Source organism: Ceratotherium simum, chromosome 10 (assembly GCF_057802395.1).
Source record: "Ceratotherium simum simum isolate JZ-2026a chromosome 10, ASM5780239v1, whole genome shotgun sequence".
Lineage (NCBI taxonomy): Eukaryota > Metazoa > Chordata > Mammalia > Perissodactyla > Rhinocerotidae > Ceratotherium > Ceratotherium simum.
The window spans coordinates 9,675,885-9,700,103 of NC_141909.1; the positions used below are offsets into that span (position 1 = coordinate 9,675,885).

At 39.3% G+C, this 24,219-nt stretch overlaps 1 protein-coding gene across 2 annotated transcripts in view; it reads right to left on the minus strand.

Moving 5' to 3' along the window:
- Positions 1-2,181: 2,181 nt before the first annotated feature.
- ERCC5 (ERCC excision repair 5, endonuclease) overlaps positions 2,182-24,219 on the minus strand; it is a 29,768-nt gene continuing 7,730 nt past the window's right edge. The window contains exons 4-15 of one of the 2 annotated variants that reach the window (XM_087435866.1): positions 23,892-23,978; positions 22,500-22,560; positions 20,171-20,314; positions 17,914-18,121; positions 16,545-17,663; positions 13,524-13,771; positions 13,044-13,163; positions 12,661-12,874; positions 10,774-10,918; positions 5,752-5,952; positions 4,561-4,645; positions 2,182-2,856 (exon numbers count right to left, since the gene is read on the minus strand). In XM_087435866.1, coding sequence (XP_087291992.1) covers positions 2,266-2,856; positions 4,561-4,645; positions 5,752-5,952; positions 10,774-10,918; positions 12,661-12,874; positions 13,044-13,163; positions 13,524-13,771; positions 16,545-17,663; positions 17,914-18,121; positions 20,171-20,314; positions 22,500-22,560; positions 23,892-23,978 — 3,223 coding nt within the window. In that variant the 3' untranslated portion in view covers positions 2,182-2,265. Of the gene's footprint in view, positions 2,857-4,560; positions 4,646-4,853; positions 5,953-10,773; positions 10,919-12,660; positions 12,875-13,043; positions 13,164-13,523; positions 13,772-16,544; positions 17,664-17,913; positions 18,122-20,170; positions 20,315-22,499; positions 22,561-23,891; positions 23,979-24,219 lie in introns of those variants that run through there. The other variant, XR_015553374.1, reaches the window with a different exon arrangement.

Genomic DNA, 24,219 nt, shown 5'->3' on the forward strand with positions numbered 1-24,219 from the left:
TAAGAGAATTCGGTAAAGCTAGTTCTCTCTCTAAACTTATTTCTTCCCTTGTAAAAGGATACAGGTTGGTCACAGGATTAAGAGAAAAAAAGCTATAACATCAAACTGTTCTATAAATACTGCACCTATGGCATAAGCTACTAATGGTCCTGAATATCCATTTTTTCCCCACTTCCTGCGCACATAGCCCGAGTAGAGATTACATTTCTGAGTATGTCAAGTATGCTCTGAAGAATATGCCTCAGTTCAAGTCAACAGGAGGGAAGCAGAAGTGACTTTATTCTAATCTCCTTTAACATATGACATTCAGCTTGTCCTGGACTTTGGTTCTTCCCTCTTTCAGCAGTTGAAATGCAGATGTAGCAGCAACCCAGTACAGACCATTCAAGCAAGTCAGCACCTAGAGGATGGCTGAACCTGGGACTGTGGATGACCTCATGGTGCACACCTGCCTTACCAGCTCAGATTGGCTGGAGTGTTGAGTAAGGGGAATAATGTTCCAGCTTATTCAGGCCACTGTGTATGAACATCTCTTTGTTACAGCAGCTGGGCCTTCACCCTGCTATTGCAGCGCAAAACAAATGTAAATTACCTATTAAAGGCAACAAAATTAAATTTTAGCAAAACTATTATCCTACCTGCAAACATACATGTGGAAAACTCCCAATTATAAGTAGCTTAGAGAAATGAGAATAACAGGAAAAAGTTACTGTCCCCCTTTCCCACTCCCTCCACAAAAGTGTTCTACTTCAAATACCTCCGGAGAAAAGAAGCATTAAAAAAAGATCTGAGTTCACTTATGTGGAAGTCATCGTTGACTTTAGAAGAAAGCTGCTAGAGAAGACAGATAGAAGCAGAAGACATATTTCAAATTAGGAAGGAACAAATAATGAGCAAAGAAAAGCAGCAGCTGTAGTCCAAGTATTTGACAAGTTAGGCTGCAAAGTAAATTTAATGAAACCCTTAGAAAGCATCCAGGAGTATGCTCAACGACTGTTGAAAGGTACTGTTTGTATTTGGTTTCCATTGGTGAGGATTCTCAACCATTTGAAAGCTGAGGCAAGGAAATCAGTAAAGATGGAAATATCAAAGATTCCAGAAAAGACACAGACTTGGGAAGACAGTATCTCGGAAGACAGAGGAACCCAAGCTCAAAGTGATTGGTAACACTGTCCTCAGACTGTTCTTGACCCTAAGCAACCAGAACTTCGGGAGTTGTTACTGTGCGGAGTCTCAGCAGGAGCACTCATAAACTAACCATGGCTGGACCCCTCCGAAGAAACATCTCTTAACAGTAATCAACCTCTGGAAGCCACTCCTAAAGCTGACCCACCTGCACCGGTTCAACTACAGCCCTGGGCCCCTGCATCCGTTTACACAGAAGTCAGCTTCTGACGACTGAAGTATTTTAAAAGCCAAACCTTACGGTACAGGGCTTCCCACACAGTTAATGCTCACAGGTGGAATCCTGCACCCCATTTAGGTTTTCTAATTATTTTGCTATCACCACAGCAGACATACTCTTTAAGTATGTTGCAGCAGTGAGGTTCCCTCCTGCCATCCTTTTAAGTGGACCCTGAGGGAAAATGGGAAGCAGTTGGGGGCAGAAATTTATGTAGTTGGGTGGAACTGCTGCTGCTGTGGAATGAGGAATAAGAATATCTTTCTTGTCGGGCCAGCCCAGTGGCGTAGTGGTTAAGTTAGTGCGCTTCGCTACGGTGGCCCGGGGTTCACGGGCCCGGATCCCGGGCATGGACCTACGCACCACTCATCAAGCTATGCTGTGGTGGCCTCCCACATAGAAAATAGAGGAAGATGGGCACAGATGTTAGCTCAGAGACAATCTTCCTCAAGCACAAAGAGGAAGATTGGCAACAGATGTTAGCTCAGGGCCAATCTTCCTTACCAAAAAAAAAAAAATCTTTCTTCTCGTCTAGGTTGAAAAGTCAGAGGGATGCTATTGAGTAAGTACTGATCAATATAAATCCTTTTTCCTTTTTTTGTTGTTAGAAAGCATCAGACATTGTACGATAATAGAAACATGAATAGACAAAGCCTGTGAATACAAGGAAATATTCAATGAAGTAGAAAACACTAGAAAAATGTAACATATTGAAAAATAAACACACATAGAGTTTAGCATCCATATTTTTTAAAACCACACCCTAAATACAAAGACTGTACAGATACATTTAATTTTATTATTTCCTCACAACAAATTCATTACGAAATGTTAAGTTGTACCCAATTATAAAGAATACACGTTTAAATTAGGTTTTGCTTTCTTCTTGTACTTCTCAGTTTCCTCTTTTTCTTCCCAAATACCGATCTGGCCGTCACCAGGGCTTGTTTTGTTTCCTCTCCATCGTCGTCACTGGAGCTGCTCGTGGTTGCACCTTCGCCCCTCCCAGGAACAGGTTTCGCTGTGTTCTGCAAACCTGAAGAACTGATTTTTGACTCTTGAGCTGCTCTTCCCCTCTGCATATCCATTAAAGATAAACCTTCAGCATCCTCACTTGAAGATGCCTCAGACGACTGTGAGAGGTAGGCCTCCCCCAAAAACCCACCACATTCATCCTCTTGTTTAGAATCTGAAAGCCTCTTTCTTTTCAGGCTTGACGATTCTTTCCATTTATTTGCTATGCTTCTCTTCTGGGTTCCTCCTTTTGCCTTATCAAGGAACTCAGATTCTTTCTCCACGGCAACAGAAACTGCTTCTATTTCACTGGCTGCTGCTTCTCTTTCTTTCCTCAGCATACACGTCACAGCTCTGTTAAGTCTCTGGCTCTTAACACCCTTAGCATCTTGTTTCTCGTGTTGAGCTAATCTAAAGAAAGAATCAATTCGGAGCTGTGTCTAGAAAATGAAATGAAATAATAATAAATCAGACAGGCACGTAAAGTTTCTATAGCAAATCAAAGAGCTCCACCTTGACCCACTGGCACTGGATTACTCTTTTGGAGAATACTAACTCATTGTCTCTCAAACGCCAATCTCTCCCAAATGAATTACTGACCGTAGATTTTACTTTCTAGATCATACTTAAAGCAGTTCTTGCACCACTTCTGTCAACTAAGTGCTCTGTCCACATCTCAAATAAGAAGTCCCTTCCTAGGTACTCAAACAGTTAAATATTTTTCAGTAACCAAATATATCATCATCTTTTGGTGCAACATAATTTCATGGGGTTCGTTTCTAAATTCCACTCCTTCCTTCTTTTAGAAACATTATCATCATGAGATACCTACAGGAGGCAACTTCACGGTATTATATATTAGGAGTCATAAGAAACAGTCAAGCCTTTTGTTCAGCAAATCTACTTTTAGGAAGACATTCTTAAAAAATATTTACATTTGGGAAGAGTTTTATGCCTAATGTTCATCACAGCATTATTTATGAAAACCTGAAAATTAAAGATTCACTAAGTGAACAGAACCAATTAAGTTAAACCTCTTTGATAAAATGTAATCTGGTTATTTGAAATTATGAAAACTATGCAATACACAGAAAAAAAACCTGGGCTGGACTTTGGTGGGAGGGGGGAGGGGAGTTAGACATATCAGGTTGCATTTATGTATGATAACAAATATATATGGGAAGGAGGGAGAAAATAAACCTAAATGTTAACATCTGTGTTCGAGAAAGTAGATAACAGGTAGTTTCAAATCATTTTTTTCACTTTACACTTTTGGGGAAACAAACATATATTAACTTCTACAATGAAAAAAGGGAAAAGTATTACAAGAAAATTGATCTGAAATTAAGGAGTCGTCAGTCACTAAGCCAACTAGCCTTCCTTGTCTGTTTGTGTCCGTTTCCAGTACAGAAAGTCAGCAAACAAACAAAGGGAAACTTGCTGGAAATGTCATCTACCTCACTTTTACTTACATTTTTTCAAAATTAACCAACCTAATGGAAATAGATTGAATTTAAATATATATCTTACAGGATATGGTCTCATTCCTGCTAAACAGTTTATTTGTATGTATGTTTTATGGGTTGTCTCTGGGGTACGAGGTTTCTGTGTGGTTAGGAACATACTCATGGATAAAGCAAGATGCGGTTACCTACACAGGGGAGCTAAGGGCCATACAAAGGCCTCTATATATAAAGGCCTCACTATAATGACTGAATTTCTACCTTTGATGCTTCATCTATAGAATTAAAGAGCGTTAGCACTTGAAGAGATTTTAATGATCAGAATTGCTTTGGATCGGACACTTCCTAGACGCGTTAAAAACGAAAATAACTCTGAAAGGGTAAAATATTTAACCAAAAACACCTTAGTGTGCAATCAATTATTAGATTGGTTTTTTCAAAGCCAGAATGAATCTAAATGACACCAAAGTCCAGCCCTAAGGGTGACGTTAGAAAATAAAGACAAAATCAAATTTTTCTCTTTTTCTGTTTTCCTCTGTTCTCTTACCTACAGTATAATAATTTTAAAATGCATGTATATGCCCTAAAATAAAAAAGTAATTAGTCTTTAATAGCCGCCACTCGCAGCCTTCCTAAGTTTACTCTTTATCCCGAACTGAGGAAAAGATCCGCCATGATTACCTGCTGGGCATTCAGTTGCTTTAGTACTGGAAATAGAGTCTCATCAGTCTTCATCCTGTTCCAGCCGAAATACCGCTGACAAAATATGCAGGTAGTTAAGACTTATACATGTTTTTAAAGACATTTAAACAAGTGATAAATAAAAAGGCCCCAAGAACCACCTTTGATTCCATTCCCCGTATCTCCAAAGATTTTCATATTATGTGGTAAAAGAAAAGAATAACAAAACAAATTACTCCAACATAATCATCTGGCACTATGTTCTTTTCAATATCCTTTAAGATAAAACATACCCAACTCTCATTTAGGACATCAAAGATTCGTGACTATGAAGAAAGGTGAACCTAGAAGAAGAACTAGTTTCAGATATCGTACATATTTGAGAGAAAAAAAAACTGCAGTTAGATTAATTCTATTGCGAACTTTTAAAGATCTACGCAAATGATTATTTAAATATACACAAATAAACATCAGTAATAAAAAGAACAAAACTAATAATCTTTTCTATTCTTTCAGAATAAGTAATACTTAAATATGTGATTGTATCTAAGAATGCTTTTCACTACTTATTTCAAATAAAGATCTTCTTTAAAACTAAGGAGATTACTCACAATAGCTAAAACATGGAAGCAACCCAAGTGTCTGTTGACAGATGAATGAATAAGCAAAATGTGGTATATGCATACAATGGAATATTATTCAGCCTTAAAAAGGAAGGGGATTCTGACACATGCTACAACATGGATGAACCTTGAGGAGTTTATGCTCAGTGAACTAAGCCAGTTACAAAATGACAAATATTGTATGATTTCATTTATATGCCGTACTTAGAATGCTGATGGCCAGGGGCTGGGATGAGTGGGAATGGGGAGTTATTGTTTAATGGATATAGAATTTCAGTTCTACAAGTTGAAAAGGGCTATGGGGATGGATGGTGGTAATGGCTGCATAACAATGTGTATGTATTTAATACTACTGAATTGTACACTTAAAATGGTTAAGAAGGTAAATTTCATGTATATTCTACCACAAAAAAAAAATCTAAGAAGAAAGAGAAGAGAACTAAAAAGGCACATCTTAGATAAATGGAATATTAAGAAAAAACTGATCCAAGATCATGTTCCATAAGTTTTAAACCAAATCACATATTTGGCTCAATGTTCCTTTATGTTTTAAGAAGTAAAAGGATATTCTCTAATTTTGTCAAGATCAGGTTTCCCCCAGAGAAATGATCCTTTGGAGTCATCCACCACAGGTTTGAGGTAAGCTTCTGCAACAGCCGGGTTAGGAAAGCCAGGTGTGAGCTGCAACTTGCGTAACTTTTTTTTCACTTTGGTGTCATAAGGATTAGGTCTTATCTTCTTATTTTTTTGAGCTTCATTCCACCACTCTCTATAAGGCAAAGCAAATAATTCTTTATAAAGCAATAAGACATAGTAGATGCACTGCAGACGAAGAGCTAAACTTAAGTAAGGAGACATAAACTCAAGTCCTAACTCCAAAACAAATTCTATGACCTAATACCAATTTTATATTTTTAGTATAGATACAATATTATAGATACATAGATATAACATTAACCACAATATTTAATGACGGCAAACAGGGAAAGCTTACCTTGCTGTGCTTGGCATTGCACTAGCTGTTCTACATGCCCAATCGTCACTTGAGCACAGTCCCATCACTGTCCTCACCTCACAGACGAGGAAACTGAACCCCAAGAGAGATCACTCGAGCAAGATTTCACAGCTGGGACAGAAAGTCAGAGCCTGATGACCTCCCTCCAGAGCCCACACTCAGAAAAATGCCACAACTTGTCTGGGTCTCTTTCTCAGTGGTAAAATGAAAGTAATATACCTGCATTATTTAACTCAAATCAAAAACAATAACGGACCCGAGAATATTTAATAGAACGTAAAAATGCCAAGAACATGTTAAATTTTTAAAAGGCAGGACATAACTCTATATCAAGTATAATCCCAATTTTGTAAAAAATGTATATAAATGGAGAAAGAGGAAAAGTAAACAGAGATATTTAAAATAATAAAAAAAAATAACAACTATTATTTTACTGTGTGCTGGGCAATGTTCCAAGTGAGAATACAACTGTTTATTTTCCTCTTTATATTTTTTTTCATTTTTCAATTTTTACATTATGAACATAAACTGTTATGGCAAGTTAAAGATAGCCACACATTAATTGACACTCCTCCCATCAAGAAGTCGGGTCCGTGTCCCCTGCCCGTGAGCTGCGTGGGCTCTGTGACTGAGGAAGTGACCCTGTGCCAGCCTTCAAGACTGCAGTTCCCACATCCTGTCTCTTGGCACATTTGCTTGGAAGCAGCCGACACGCGGTGAGGAAGCTCTAGTCGTGAAGAGGGTCCAAGGCCCACAGATGGAGAGGGTCCAAGGCCCCCGGCCCACAGTTCTGGCTGAGCTCCCGGCTGACTTGCCGGCCACGTGTGTGAGCCATCTCCAGTGGATCCTCTAGCTGCCCCTCTGACACACGCAGAACAAAGACGACACATCTCCACATGGTCTGACCAAACAGCAGATTCATGAACAAAATCAATGACTGTTGCTGTTTGAAGTCACTGAGGTTCAAGGTGGTTTGTAATGTGGCAAGAGATAACCAGAAAAATTTACACAATTAAGAAAAATGAATGGCATAAAAGTTAAAATCATAAATGTACCCCTCACCAATCAATGCATTCAACGGAACCTAAAAAAACCCTACGTGTCACGTTCGCTGCTTCACATACCTACTAGTATTAGGAACTGACTCAGATTTCCCGGCTCGGGCAGTGTCTCACTTCGTCGATGCTGGAGTGCCATCTAGCGTTAGAGAAGACTAACTGCAGTCTTCACCGTGGGACGAAAATGCAAAAAGGAAGAAAAGATCTTTCTTCATCAGTTTTACAATACTGTTTCCTAGAGTGCACTGGAAGAGTACCTCCCTACTCTCTTTTGAATTTTCATCTTGGAAATAGTAATCATGATTGCCAGCTGGGAGGACTGGCACAAAGCACTGTGAGTTCATCAAACCAAAAGGAGCACTCCTCCTTAAAGCAAGAGGGCCCAGCTCTTAATATAAAGATGAAAGATGACATCTGCCAATCAGCTTAGCTGTGGGGGACACAGTAGGGAGCGGTAGCGACTATGACAAAATTGAAGGCTTTGTGTCCTGGCCAAGTCAGTGGGGTAGAACTGCTGTTCTCCGCCTCATCTATTGTTGGGCTATTTGGGCATTTGGGCCCAATATTTTCAGATCTCATTTTCCCCCAAGAGAATCCAACATTTTCTGTGGAATAGCCCCAGTTTAAATGTTGGCAGCCAGTTCAAAATTAAAGCTCCACAGAAGAGGACAGTGTGTAGGCCAGACCACACACAGCTAGGTTGAACTCAGCCTGCAGGCCCAGAGTGGCTCCACCTTAAACGGGGGTAGCCAGCCAGAGTCTGCTTGGGAGGAGGAGGCACAGAAGAAGGCAAGGCGACAGTCGCAGTTTTACCACTCTCCTTGCTCTTTAGCCTGCTTTTGTCCTAACCCTCCCAAGCCAGGCAAGGCTGATCTCCTCCCACCTGCCGTCAACAAGCTGGAAGACCAAAGCAGAAATTGCTAACGCTGACTCTAAAAATGTAAACCATTCAACTGGCAAAAAACAAGCAAAAACTGTTAAAAGAAAAGAAAAATGGCATGAACAGGCCACTCACTAAATCATTAATGCAAATTGTCAACAAACATGGAAAAAAATTCACTCTCACTAATGATTAGGAAACCAAATTGAAAAGTTAGATACCATTTTCATTAATCCCAAAATAATAACAACCCAAAGATATAAATATATATGTATATGGACACTCAAATCAATGTTTGTTTATACTTTTAAAAAATAAAAATAACATTAGGCATTTAGTTAAATTAATTAATCATGATAAATTCAGAAAACTACTAGGAGGCATTAAAAACAATGATATAAATCTATACATTGCTGATAATATGCCTTGTTCTATCACCAAACTGATCACAGGTAACATAAAAAGTATATAGCATCATCCCACTCTTGTAAAAAAAAAAAATACACACACTTTTGAGTATACATGTGTATATATAATGTATATGAATATATATGTACATAGAAAAGTCTAAAATCACATAAACCAAAATGTTAACTGTAATCATCTTTTTTAATTCATATTTTATATTTCTATTATGTATTTACCTTATTACATGTATAATAAAGTCATTTGTAGTTTTTCAAGTTATTTACATACCATGATCAATGAGCTACCTAATAACTTACCTATAGTAAATAAATTTCCTCAACAATAAAAAAATTATGAAGAGAGATTAAAAAAGCATAAAATAAAATACATTAGTATGTATGCTAAGGCTGGAGGAGAGAAATCATTAAAACAATTTCACCCATGAATCAATGCAGCATTATTCACAACAGACAACATACTAAAACAACCTAAATGTCCATCAACAAATGAATAAAGAAAATGTGGTACAGTCATGCATCGCTTAACAACAGGGACATGTTCTAAGAAACGCATCATGAGGCGATTTTGTCGTCATGTGAACATCACAGAGTGCACTTACACAAACCTAGATGCTACAGACTACCACACACCTACGCTATATGGTACTAGTCTTATAGGACCACCGTCATATATCTGGTCCGTCCTTGACCAAAACATTGTTATTTGGTGCATGACTGTGTGTGTGTGTGTGTGTGGGTGTATACATAAAAGAATAACAACAGAATATTATTTTTAAAAAAGAAAGAAATCCTGCCATTTGCAACAACATGGATGAAGCTGGAGGACATTAGGCAAAGTAAAATAAGCCAGACACAGAAAGACAAATACTGCATGACTTCACTTATATGTGGAATCTGAAATAGTCAAACTCATAAAAGCAGAGAGTAGAACAGTGGTTGCCAGGGGCTAGAAGGTGGGGGACATGGGGAGATATTGGTCAAAGGGCATAAAGTTTCAGTTATGCAGTATGAATAAGTTCTGGAGATCTAATGTACAGTGACTATAATTAACATTATTGTATTACATACTTGAAATTTGCTAAGAGGGTAGATCTTAAGTGTTCTTACCACACACACAAAAATGCAACTATGTGAGGTGATGGATATGTTAACTAGCTTGACTGTGGTGATCATTTCACAATGTATACATATATCAAATCATCACATCGTACAGCTTAAATGTATATAATTTCTATTTGTCAATTATACCCCAATGAAGCTGAAAAAAAATTTTCATATTTAAGTTTTAATTCTAATCCCTGATTCTTCAGATCAGAACATCCCAGAATTTTTCAAACATATGAGATATAACTGGAGAGAACACTACAGAATCATTAAACCAACTGCTGCCAAATAGTATCTCATGACAAACTGATGGTTAAAAGATGCCATCACAACCCTGTGAATAGACTAAAAACCACTGAATTGTGCACTTTAAAAGTAAAATTTATGGTTTGTGAATTATATTTCAATTTAAAAAAAAAGATGCCATCAAGGGACAACCTTAAGAAAGAACTACTTGCACAGACGTACTCGCAACCATCACCATCTCAGAATCTCCAGAATTGAAAAGTGTACCCCAAGGATAGCACAGAGTATAGTACCCCACCAGGTTCTGGACGGAATGAGACCCCACTGCTGAATACACAACAGTATACACATAGTGAAGAAGAGGACGGGGAGCCTGATATAAAATTACTGGCATTATACTTCCATGACCCTCTCCGGCCAACCTCTTTCAGAACACTCGGCACACAGAAGCACAAGTGTGTGTTTGCTGCTCTGTCTCCCCCAACAGTGTGGGAGCTCATGGAGGGCATGGCCTACGACTTAGTCAACTCTCCTGTCCCAGCCTAGCACGTGTCTGACACAGAGCAGCTACTCAATAAATATCTGAATGAATGAAAAGGCAACTTCTACACTCCTGTGAAATCCCACAGGACTGGCTTTGTACCTCTGAACTAGGATAAGCCCGGTACCACCGGAAAAAAATTGTCTCTGATTTCATCAGCACTCTAGAAAAAAGAAAAAAAACTTCAGTAACCCCAACCAATACCTCCTCTTGCCTTCTCAACAAACAGTGATTTGTGACAGTTCATGATGTAAATAATAGTTCTGTTGTTAAATTGGGTATTTAGATCTGAATTAAAGAAATTAAGACAGAACTTACGAGAATTTTAGGAGAGGTTCCAGGCCATGTCCAGGGAATTCATTGAGAATTTCCATGGCTGTAACACAACCTACAGTTGGTATTCCTTCTGTATAATCACTTCCAAGCAAATAGGCCAAATTTATTAATTTGTTCCGGTCCAATCCTATAAGAGTAAAAATTACTACATATTTTTAAAATTTTTATTTTATTTTATAAACATTTACATCTACAAACATTTTATTATACTAAATTATATATATATGTACATATATCTTCTTCCAACATCCAAAGACATCTCTCTTTTACTATTTGAAATAGATTATTTTTTTTAAATGGCATTATGTTAGGATTTTTAAAGTTTCATCCATCCTCACAGCTTTAAATATCATCTAAACTCTGACCCTCAAATTTAGCTATCTAGCCCAGATCTCTCCTCTGAACCACAGTCACACATATTCAACTGTCACCTTAACATCTCCACTTGGATGCCTAATGCAGCTCAGACGTAACACATCCAAACCTAGATGTTCATTTCTCTCCTGCTCCACCGGCTCCTTCCCCAGTCTCCCTCATCTCATTAATGGCGAGTCCATTCTACCAGCTGCTCAGGACAAGGCATCATCCTTGATGTTCTCCTCCCTCACGTCACACACCCCGTCCACCCGCAAAGCCTTTCCACAGCACACCAGCCCTATTTGATTTTGGTCTCCTCCTTCCTCTCTGATGTTAACTCTGGCTGTTCTCCTCCTCATTCACACACCAGCCTCTGTATTCATTTTCTGGGGCTGCCATTACAAAGTACTCAGAGTAAGCAGCTTAGATAACACAGGAATTTATTTCCTCACAGTTCTGGAAGCTAAAAGTCTGAAATCAAGATGCTGGCAGCGTTGGTTTCTTCTGAGGCCTCTCTCTCTAGTTCTCGGATGGCCGTCTTCTGTGTCTTTACATGGTCTTCCCTCTTCCTTCTATGTCCTAATCTCCTCTTCTTGTGAAGACATCAAATTGGATTAGGGCCCACTCTAATGACCTCATTTAACCTTAGTCACCTCTTTAAAGATCCTATCCCCAAATACAGTCACATTCTGAGGTACTGGGTGTTAAGACTACAACATACGAATTTGGGAGAGACACAATTCAGCCCATAACCAACTCTTGCTTCCCTAGAACACACCAAGCTACTGCCTCAGGGCCTTTGCACTCTCTAGTCCCTTTGTCCAACATGCTCATCCCCAAGATATCTACAACACTTGCTTCCTCCTTTCTTTAGGCCCCAGCCCAAAAGTTACCTATTAGTACAGCCTTTCCTGACCACAGCTCTATGTAAAACACATACGCACGTCCTGTGACTGCAGGTTGCTCTCTCCTCTTTTACTGCTTTATTTTACTACATGGCACATACCACTAACTGTTGAATTATGATTTATGCATTTTTTACCATCTGTTTCTCCTACTAGACTGTTTTATTCCCTGCAGTTTCCCCACTGCCAAGATCAACTGGCTACAGGAATCACTCAGTATATATTTGTTGGATGAACGGGAGAACAAAGGATCACTGCCAGAAACACCAACACGGAGCCATGTGGCTCACGATTCCAGCAGGAGTGACTCCCACCTGCTCCCCGCTCAGCCACCTTTGGTTCACTCTGGAGATCCAGGCAACCTGTCAAAGTCTAACCAGGTCGATGATTAAACTGTAGAGAACATCTAAACATTACTAGGATTTTAATGACTTAATTCTAATTTAAAAATCCTATTCCTCTATATAAGCAAAAGATCACTTATATAAAAACTTGTATAGACCTACCATTTCCATTAATGCATCAAATTAGCTCCCTGGAAAGACAAAATTCAAGATACAAATTCCAAAGGTAAATTCCAGCAAGTATTCATACCCTGAAGTCTTACCTAACTGGTTGTGAAAATCCACATACTGGTAATATTCTACAAACTTGTTTTTATTAAAAAAGTTTTTATAGACATGCCGTGCTCCGAACAGCCAAATATCACTATCATCAGTGATTGTTCCAGAAGTTTGATCCGTCAGATCCAGAATGGCACACTGAGCCTCCGCTTCCATGGGAGCCTCGATGTAGGGAACGCCAAACAGGCGGAGAAGTTCCTGCAGAGTCACAGATACACAATGACGCCTACTGAATGCAGCACCAGGCCTTGACGGGGAAATGGGGGCAATGCTGAAACATTTCCCGTAACCCGTTGCCTCGGGGAATCTGAGTCAGTAAAAGTATCGGCAGGTATTGTCGACAGAGTCCCACGTTGGAAACACTTACCTGGCTCTCCAGGAACATCTGTCCTGTCACAGTCGCAGCAATCCGCTCTTGCTGCTCTTTCTGGGCTTTCAGTGAATTCTGTTGGACTAAAAGGTTGCTCTCCAGAGTTTCCAGTTCCTCCTATAAAATAATTTCATTCGTAGATAATTACATTAATAATCCAATTAAGTTCATTTGTTACAAAAAGCCTGCATTTAGTCTGGCTGAAATTACCAATAAGTTTTTTCTCCTTATGAAGTTTTCCACTTGGATTTCTGAGCAAGTCTGCAATATCTTTAGATTTAGTGAGTTAGCTCACTAAATCACATGGAAAGTGAAGACTAGCCCAGACAGCAACCTACATAAAAAAGGAGCCACCAGCAAGAACAACAAGATGCACGCAAACAGCTGATAAATATTCACCCGGTACCTCCTTAAAACTCAGAAGCTACTTAACGTAGCTTCCTTAGCAATAAATTAAAACACATATCACATCATTACCAAATTAATATCTTGCCATTCATTGAATGAATCCTCTGTATCTTTTTCGGTTTCTTCACGTGGCTCAATATCCAAGGCCTCGCTTTCAGAGTCATCTCTTGGGAGGTCCTCAGAGTCACCAGTGGCTTCTTCCTTCCTAGTTTCTATCAGTTCCTCTTCTCCTTGTCCAGAGGGAGGTTTGGAAGCTTCGTGTAACTCATCTTGAAGTTCATCATCACTAATTACACTCCGCACTTCAATGAAACTTCCTGTACCAAAATAATAAGGTCACTTTATCTACAACTGAGACATTAAAATTATCCTGAAATCATCAAGAGCTTTCGAAAGTATCCCGAAAAACATTTTACCCTATAAAGAAAAGATTTGAATGTAATAGAAAACATGTAACAGTAACATATTACTATTAAATAAATTTAATAACAAATGCCTATACCTTCAAAATAAGCCTTTCAATTAGATAAACTGGCACTGTCTTTGAAATTAGGAACCAAGCTTTTGAAGATTTGCAAGTTAGCTTTATACAAATATGTTCTCTAAGTTAACTAATATTGTTTTACAATTCAAAACAGAGAATTATCAGAGTATGAAAACAATCATGGAGGTTGTTAAATATGTTTTTATGCTATTTCACTATAAATATAGTGAAGAATAAAGCTATGACTTAGTGGAAAGAATTCTGGATAAGCACTCAGGAGAAACAGCTCTAAGAATCTTCCACTTTCCTTCTCTCCTCTCCTATGTTTCTTTTTTCTTTAAAAATTATTTATTGATTCCCTTCCTTCCCTCCAGATGGAGGGGGCTGGGTCTGAGGACACAATCAGGATGGAGGGGGCTAGGGAACTCAGGGCCCGGAGGCTGGGGCCAAGGAGACAGCTGGGGCCAAGGAGACCAGTGGGATCAAGAGACAGTTACAAATAGATAGAGGATAAGCAAATAAGCAAACATATTAAAGATAATGGAAGGTTTCTCACTGTTAGAAAGGGAAATTATAAAAAAGGTGGAGGCGAGAATGAAATCTATGATGTTAGTTCACCATGTGAACTTACGGATACATATGTACACACACACACAGAGAAATAAATATAGGTGTGCCTGCACGTGTTTGTGTGTGGATACACAAACATATTTCCTGGCTCTGTCCCTGAGAGGCTCCAAAGCAATGACAGCCCAATAACAGGGAGCACACTCAGTGCCCTGATCTTGGTTTCTAAACACCAAGCTCCATTACAAGGAACCAGGGCTCCTTGGTGAAATGGCTGGATCCAGGGACATGGCAGGGAAAGTATAAGATAACCTGGAACATCTTGACCAGAAAGTAAAGAAATACTCAAAATATAATGGGGAATTGTCAAGTCATGGGAGCCAGTTTGATGGGAGTCCCACTGGCCAGAGCTGGGACTATTTGGACAACAAAGTAAATTATGATAGTAGCATAACTCACTAAATAAAACAGTAATCCATGAGTTCACACTGATTAAAAAACAATAAGTGGGGGAGAAGGGAAAGATCTTCCTTAGAGTAGGATGCCAACCAATAAATATATAAGGAATAATGGAGTTAGAAAACCACCATTTGCAACCATCATAGCAATAATTTATTCAGGTAAAAATCATCAATGGATGCCAAAACAAGTGGGTGAAGGTTTGTTCAGGAACAGCATATCTACAAAGCCTCAAAAATTCCTTTCCGTCAAATATTTATTAATTACAAAGGGGAAATAGTAACTTTAGATTTGAGAACGTTGGCAGACACCAGGAAAAAAAATTAGCGTGTGTGTGTGGGTGTATCTGTGTACAGTCGATTCTTGTTATTCACAGTTATGTTCTATAAAGTCACTGCTAATACTAAATACATGAATACTGAATCATTGCTCCTTTTAGGAAATAAATTTGTAATCTTAAATCCTAAAAACAACCCATCTTGATAGATTCTATTTTCTTTACTTTACAAACAAGGAAATGAGGTTCAGGAGTGTTAAGAGACTTGCCTGAGGCCACCCCATTAACCCGTGGCAGAGTTGGGATTCAAACAACCACCAACTGGCCTCAGAGCTGGAGCTTCTTAGTCTACACTGCACTGCTCTCTCCTGTCTCCACCCTCCGGTCATCCCTGTAGGAGAGCTGAAACAAGAGGGCAGGATGTCACCTTGTTCATCCTCGGTGTGGCAATGCAAGTTTTTAGCCACTCTACGCATGCCTGTGAACGACCAAAAGACACTACCATGAATACTGATTCTGGAGTTACAAATAAATTTTAGTGAGTAAGCAATTTTGCAGATATGCAATCTGCAAATAATGAGGATCGACTGTAGCTAAGTGTGTACAGATACAGATATATAATACACATGTGTACATAGAGAGACAGACAGAAAGACAGAGAGAGATGATAAAGCAAATGTGGTAAAATGCTAACCACTGAAGTACTGGGTGAAGGAACCAGAATATTTTGTAATAGTCTTTCAACTTTTTTAAGTTTGTAATAGTTTAAAAAATAAACACTTAAAAAAATTAAAGGGAAACTCACCTTTACCTTCTCCAACTGGGGCACTACCTTCCTTTAAAAACAACAAGAAAAAGAATAGTGGGGCCGGCCCAGCGGCGCAAGCAGTTAAGTGCGCGTGCTCCACTTTGGCAGCCTGGGATTCACAGGTTCGGATCCCGGGCGTGCACCGACGCACTGCATGGTAAGCCACGCTGTGGTGGCGTCCCATATCAAGTAGAGGAAAATGGGCATGGATGTTAGCTCAGGGCCAGTCTTCCTCAAGAAAAAAGGGGAGGATTGGCATCGGATGTTAGCTCAGGGCTAGTCCTCCTCACAAAAAAAAAAAACAGAACTAAAGAAAAAGAATAGCCAAACAGAAAAGGTCAAGAGTCCATCGCTAGCTGTGTGTCCTTGGGAAAGTCATTTCACCTTTCTGGGTCTCAGTTCATCATCCATACAAAGTGTGGACTAAAGGATCCCTGGGCTCCTGCACGTGTGCAATCCTATCTTTCTTTGTCTCTAGAAAGCACAAACACCTACCATCAGATTCACTTTCTTCAGAGTCAGTTTCCACTGGTTCCATGGATTCTGGAACTGAAATTAAATCCTGGCCTGCAGATTCCATTGCCTCATGTTCTTGGATGGCTTTCGGGAAACTTTCGTGCTCTTTCACATTAAACGATACCGCGTTTTCTAAGTTACCTACTGCCTCTGAAGGGACACTTGGTGTGTTACTTGCTTCTTGCAAACCGACAGCGCCAAAGACTTCAGAAGTAGGATTTTTTTTGCATTCTGTTTCATCATCACTTGAAAGAACAGAGGAATCAAATTTACTCTCAGATGGACGAAGATCTTGTTGTGGCTCAAGTGCTCTGGTACGTGTTTCATTCCTGGATACAGAACTTGCACTTGTCAGAGGTGTCAGTGTCAGTTCTCTTCCACTCTGGAGCCCAGGTACATTCCTGTGTATCACCTCTGTGCTTTCTAAAGGAACTGGATCTTTTCTATCCTTAACCATAGACTCATCACTTGTGTGAAAGGCTTCGTTCACTGTGGGAATAAATGACGTTTGTTCTTTTAGAACGTTAGATGCACTGCCTTGACAAAGGATAGTCCTTGATAAATGAGCCGAGTCTGTCGGCTCTTTTGCATTATTAGTGCTGGTTACACGCTCCTCTACAAAGTTCACACTGGTTGAATGAGGTACTGTTGTCAACAGCATTTCTTTTCCACCTCTCACGTTAAGTCCTTCATCAGTCTCCTCATCAGAACTGTTCATAAGCAGTTTATTCGCTTCCGAGCCCCCTGTCTGTAAATTGTTCCCAGAATGCACCTTCACGTCTTCATCATCCTCAAGAGCTTTCTGAATCACTAAGAGAGTCCGAGGTGATACGGAGCCTGGCTCTACAGTAGCAGGTGCATTCTTCTCCTTGTACTGCCTTTGAGTCTCACTCTCCAACTCCTCTTCTGAGCCACTTCCCAGCATGGCAGCTTGCATGGCCAGCACCGTTCTTGGAGAAGGAGGAGCAGCATCAGGCTCTTTCTCGGGCTTAGGTTTTTCACATGGAGACAACTTCATGTCAGAAGACATGCTATGCATTTTGCTGGAAGAAGGAAGAGACTCTGAGTCCACTTCTGCAACTGCCTTAACTTGAATACCTTAAGAAAAATTAAAACATTTCTCACTACACAGTTTTACAGTGTGGTAATATACTTTAGTAAGATGAATAAGAGAATACTGGTTCTCAGTGGGTTGGTATGATAGTAGTTAATCAATTAACACCGATATAAATTTATTATTACATAAGTAAGACTTCATTAACATTATCCAGGGGTGTTAGGTTACAGAATTCAGAGACACAATATATTTTTGGTTTTTAACCACCAAATAAGTGACGGTGCCCAATACCTTTTATCAAGATGTAATGTGAAGTGTCTTCAGAGACCACTCTCCTTGACTCTACCTCCTTCAAAAAGCCCCCTTCATCTTCATACTGCCTTTGAATTTGTCCTGAATGCTGCTGATTCATTTCCTTTTGGACATTTTCTATGCGTTGGTTTAGATAGTTTTTTTTAAGCAAACCTTTAAGCTGGTACTGTGAAAAGTCATTGGACTCCTAAAGCAAAATAAATAAATGATTTTTTTAATACTAAATACAGATAATATTCCCATATTTCCATCCCTTTCCCCAAAAGCGGACAAAGAGTAATTGTTTTTTTCCATTGGTGGTATTTTCATATTATAAAAGTAAAATTTGAATACTAAGAAAAAACTATAACTGCCTTGTTAAAGAATAATCTTTAAAACAAAAAGAATTGGGCAAAAGAAAAGAAATCATGGATACTATTTATGATTTAATCATTTACTCAAAAAACATTCATTGAGCATGTAATGCATGCCAGGCAGTGTGACCCTTTGATTACAGCTTAACAGATAGACAACCTTCCAGAATACAAATAAATATGAAAATAAAGTGCCTAGCACAGTCCTTGGCCCATAAAAGACACACAGGAAATCATATCAATCACAGTTATTAATAATAATAGTTAACATTTATAAAGCATTTCCTGTGTAAGGCATTCTTCTAAAGTGCTTTTATATATATTACCCCATTTTATTCTCAACCGTCCTATGAGACAGATGTCATTATCCCCATTCTACAGATGAAGAAACTGAGACTTAAACAGGTTAGGTAACTTCCCGAGAGTTGCATGGCTAGTAAGCAGTAGATCTGCAATCAAAAGCGGGTTGCTAACCTTTATAGTATATTGCTTCTATCACTATGATGATGATTATTACTATTGTGATTATTTACCATCACTACTATCAATATTGCATTTGCCCAATGTACAGATGATACAAAGAGCCAACCTGGATGACTTAGAACTTCCCTTCTCATCAGAGTCACAGATCCATGAGCTGCCATGCCATACCACCCTACTCTACTGATACCAGAGGTTCCATGGTGACAGAAAGAGAATAAAGTGGAGCAAACTATTAGGGACTATCTCTCTTCTGCCCATTCCTTCCTCCACTGTTGTTTACATATTCCAAATTCTATTTCCTAAATGACCAGCCAGAGATCTTTCCACACTTAAGAAATAAAATCCTTGAGAGATAGACTGAGCCTGGATTTTTCCCCTGAAATGAAAATAAATTTCATTCTGTCCTTTGTATATCATTCCTGTGCACCTTAGTATTTTCCTATGTTCACATTCTTTGTGGAAAAACAGAAAAGAGTGATGGGAAATGAAATATTTCCTGCCTTCTTCATATTTTTGGTACCAATTTAAGAAACAGTCAGAAGTCTGTAGAAAAAAAAATACTACATCCATTCATTAGGAATAATAACGCTGCAAAATTTATATTCCGTCCTACAGTGAATTAAGGAGAACAGTGTTGGAAATAATAGGTGGCAGCAGTAACACGGGAAATAAAAGTCATTCACCAACTAGAGACAGTAGTAACGGCATAGCATGGTCAGGAGACACGCTCGACAAAACCCAACCCAACTCCGCACACCTGCCGGCTCCGGCTTTCTGTGGCTGTGGGGCCACCACCAGATGCTCCACACTGAGGAGTTTACCATTAAATTCCCTATTACCACTATCCAGAAAGAGGGAGAGGGAGATGGAGATCCAACTGCATTTCTAGGCCTGCAGCAGAGGAAGAGATACCTGGAATTTCAAGTTAGAAGATACTTCTCCATTGTGATTAGATTCTATATTACTATTTGTATTCTACAGACAATGTATATTAGGGGTTAAATTAACTTTTATGAACTAAACTAAAAACTGAACCACTAAGCATACACAGGACACTTATTATGTGAAAGATACTGAGCCAAGTACTGAAAATACAGAGGTGAGCAAGTTGGCACATCTGGGTGCTAAGAACCATAAAGAGACATTACAGGTGCTATGAGAATACAGAACAGAAGACAAGACCTGGTCTTGGGTGGGAAACCAAGAAAGGCTTCTTTGAGTAAGTATTTATAAGTTCAAACATAAATATATGATGCTTCATAGGATCTCTGAAATACACAAATGCTGTTTACCGGAAACGGATATTGTGTAAGTAATGCTTATCAATTTTCTCTTTTTCTAATGAAAAATTTTGCTGAAGTTCTTAATTCTAAGCACTAAGGTGCTATTGTATATTTTACCTCTGGCATTGCTTCAAATAATGTTCTTCTTCGCTTGGTAAATTCTTTCATGTCAGTCAAGATTTCATGCTTTATTTCCAGGGGCAAGCTGTTGAAGTCTTCAGACTCAATATCTACTGCGTGAGGATTGTGAAAGAACTCTTCCTGGAACGAGCACAACGTAACACCATGAAATTTACATTTCATACACTTAATTCTATTTATCACGACAGATGTTTTTTGTGCCTATATCATAAACAGAGTTCTACATAATCTACAATAGGCTAAACACAGTTGTACACAATGTGCAATAGGCATCAAAGTGAACAGGCAGATTAGGGACTGTATCCATTCACTCACTCATTCATTCAAAAGACAAATTACTTACCAGGCACCCCTAACACGCCAGGCACTGTTCTAGGTGCTAGCGTACTGTGGAGATCATGCCAAATAAGGTCTTTACTCTTAGGAGTGGAGGAAGACATATGATAAACAAATAAATGAACAAGACAAGGATGAGAAAATAAAGCAGGTTAATCTGATAACAGAATTGATTAGGAGAATAGGAAGAAAAAAAAATTTTACTTGATAGATAGAGAAGACCCCACTAGAAAACTGACCTGTGAGACATGAAAGACACCAAAAAGCCTGATCAGGGACAAAGCATCCCAGGCTGTGGGAACAGCAAGAGCAAAGACCCTGAGGCAGGAATGAGCCATATGAATTTGAACAATATTTATAATTCCCTTATTATTATAGGTTAGTTTTATTTTGATCTTAACCTAAAATCAAAAGTGAAATTAAAAGTGAGAAATTTCACAGACATGGAAAAGTGTAAAACTTTTCTTTTAACTAATTACCAAAGAACTTTAACCTCTTCATCAATAAAGAAGATAAATAACACAATTTGCTTTCCTGTGTGTAGGTATGTATGTATGTTGCGTGCGTATGTGCAAACCAGCCAGCACTTAGAATAGGCCAGTCATGCTCAGAGCTTCCTATGCCTTCCCTCACTATGAGGAAGGCATTGATATTATTTTTGTTTTACAAAAAAAAGAAAAGAAAGCCTTGGAGAAGTTCATTTGTCTAAGATCACACAGCTAGTGAACAGTAGAGCCTGGACTTGAATGCAGCTCTTTCCGACCATGAGGTCCATAGTCTTCACAAAGACTGCTGTCACTTGCTGCATTAATAATGCAGAACCTCCAAGAGTTGAAGGATCCTGAGGTTTTAGCTCAAAGGTCTTCTACCAGATATACCCAAATAATATGAACATACAAGAAACACTGAACTTGGGAATAAAGGAATGTTATCTGCTATTCTAAGAAATTTGCAAAAAATTTTAAAAACTTGTATATACAGTACAACCCCAATTTGTAAAAATGTTATTCATTAAAATATGTGTGGTAGTAGTTTTATAATATGTCCACAGGTTCTCAGACCCTCTTCTTGTCTAATTCCCCTCCCCTTAAATAGGGGTTGGCCTTAATTAGCTTCTAACGAACAGAACATGGGGAAGGGAGGCTGCACAACTTCCAAAGCTCGCTAGAAAAGGCAACAAAGTTCTTGCCTGGCACTTCCTCTTGGAACACAGTGTCACACTGTGAATGAGTCCAGGCCACATAGAGAGGCCACAGGCAGGTGTTCTGGCAGACAGCCAGCATCAACTGCCAGATATATGAGTGAGGAAGCCCCTCAAAAGGGGACTCCAGCCCCAGCTACAGTCTTTCTGCTGACTGCATCTACATGGGAGACGCTGAGAGAGAACTGACTCTCTGAGCTCAACAACCCCCAGAACTGTAAAAGATGATGATAATAAGTGACCGACTGCACACCACTAAGTTACACAGCAATACATAACTGGAATATATGCACAGACATGCAACTACACATATATATGTAGATAGGTACATCTGATACATATACACATACCCAAACACACACACACACACGTATCCAACTATAAGGGGTTGGGGGAAGAATGGACTGATATATACCATGTTACTATTAGTTACTTATGGGTGGTATGTTTTCTATATTTTCACACAAGCTGTATTACTATTTATATTTACTTATTGGTTGGTTGATTGGTGGGTTGGAAAAGAAAGACGGCTTATTTTGGATATCTAGATATACGTAATTCCATATACACGTGTATGGGTACATGTGTATTTCATATATACATATAAATACGTGCACACGTATATAACAAACACAATAAGAAGACATCTGTCTTTGTTTTTTATCAGGAAATTCCAGAAATTCATACTACCTCATTTAAATTATTCATTGTCATGTCATTCACTTCAAATAATAGAATAAATTCTGAATTCAAATATTATTTAAATACCTGTAATGCTTGTTTTTGACTCATTCTTTCTTGCCATTCTTTTTCATCTTCCTCTTCTGAACTGCAAGTCAAGCACACATTTATAATGTCTGTGATTTAATGACTACTTACAAAATATTTCTTGAGTGCAAGATGCTGGTAGTTATAAGGGCTGCAATGGTGTATAAGACGGCAACATACGTGCCATCATTGTTCTTACAGTCTGGTGGGGACACGTGTAGTGAGCAGTTACAATATGATCTAATAGTTTCCATCACAAAGGAAGAGCAGGCTGCTAAAGGTGCAATAAGGAGAATTACCTCACCCCAATCTGGGGGGTCCTGAAAGCTTTCTGGAATCTCCTGCAGTTACACTGCTTGGACTTAGCCACAAATAAGTGAGAGGTCTAGGGTATGGGGAAAGTTCATCGAGAAAAGTGTTCCAGGCAGAAGAACTAAGTTCTACAAACATCTGGAAAGAAGGAAAAGAAAGCCTGCCAGTGGATGTTGTGAACAGGGCAAGTGATGAGGTTGGAGAAGCCTGTGGTTAAGGGGATGAAGTTTTATCCTAGAGAAACGAGAAGCTAGAAAGTGTTTCAAGCAAGGAAATGACAATCTCAGATTTGGGTTTTAATAGATTCTACACTACAAAGCAGAGATAGGGCTTGGCAGGGAGGGATTACTGCTAAAGGGTAAGATCACAGATGAGACAGAGAAAGAGCCTGGAAGCCATTACAGTAACCTAGAGACACGATGATGCAGGCAGCGATGAAGACAGAGAGAACTGCTGATTCAAAAGCTATTCAGTCTCTCAGGAGCCCCTGGAAAGGGAATGGGGGCAGGTGGGGGACAGAGACAAACTGTCTGACCCTCCACCTCCACTTCAATCACAGAAGCCACTGACGATTAACAGCCAGCCCGAGGAAGAGTGCACAGAGGAGCCTCAGAAAGAGTGGCCAGAGAGGTTCCAAGACAGCAGGACAGCCCAGGTGGACACTGTTGTTAAATGCGGCCAAGAAGTCCAGTAAGCTGAGGGCTGCCGACAACTGCAAAGCCTCTACTGGATTTAGCCAGGAGGAGTGGCGTGTGGTCTTTTAGTGTGCTGGTGTGAGAGCTGAGAAGTAGGCAGAGAAAGCATGTGTCAGAAAAACTAAAATTCATGTCGTCGTGAATTATAGATCAACAGTGCCAGCACAGGCTCTACAGAATGAAAAAGAAACAAACCATCACAAACCACCAAAACACAAGTTAGTAAATAAAAAGTTTAGTCTTTAAAAAATATTCTGAAAGGTGTCAAGAATACATATTTCAGATGTGTTAATTTCCACATGCCTTATCATGTAGATAAAACATAAAGGTTTAAATCTGTCTGAATACAGCAATAATTAATATCTTTAAATAGTTAAACATTTACCTATTTTTTTCTTGCTCTTGTAAAGGCGGCAAAACATAGATGTCATCCTCTCTTTGAACTTGAGTAAGACTGGGTAGCGCTTCATCTCTGAAAAGTACACATGGACTTAAACAGAGATGATAGGAAATAGTAGTCTGAACCAATAATACTCCCCCATTGCTTACACAAACCCTACTGAGCAGGTGAGAAGAGGGAAAACACAGGGGCAATGGATGTGCCCCTGCCGACCCGCCTGCCCAGGCCACTGCTGCGGGAAGTAAGTGCAGCCTCGAGAAATAGGAAACCCCTCAGAGCCTCGGCCACAGCCTCAACTGCAGGCACCCAGCAG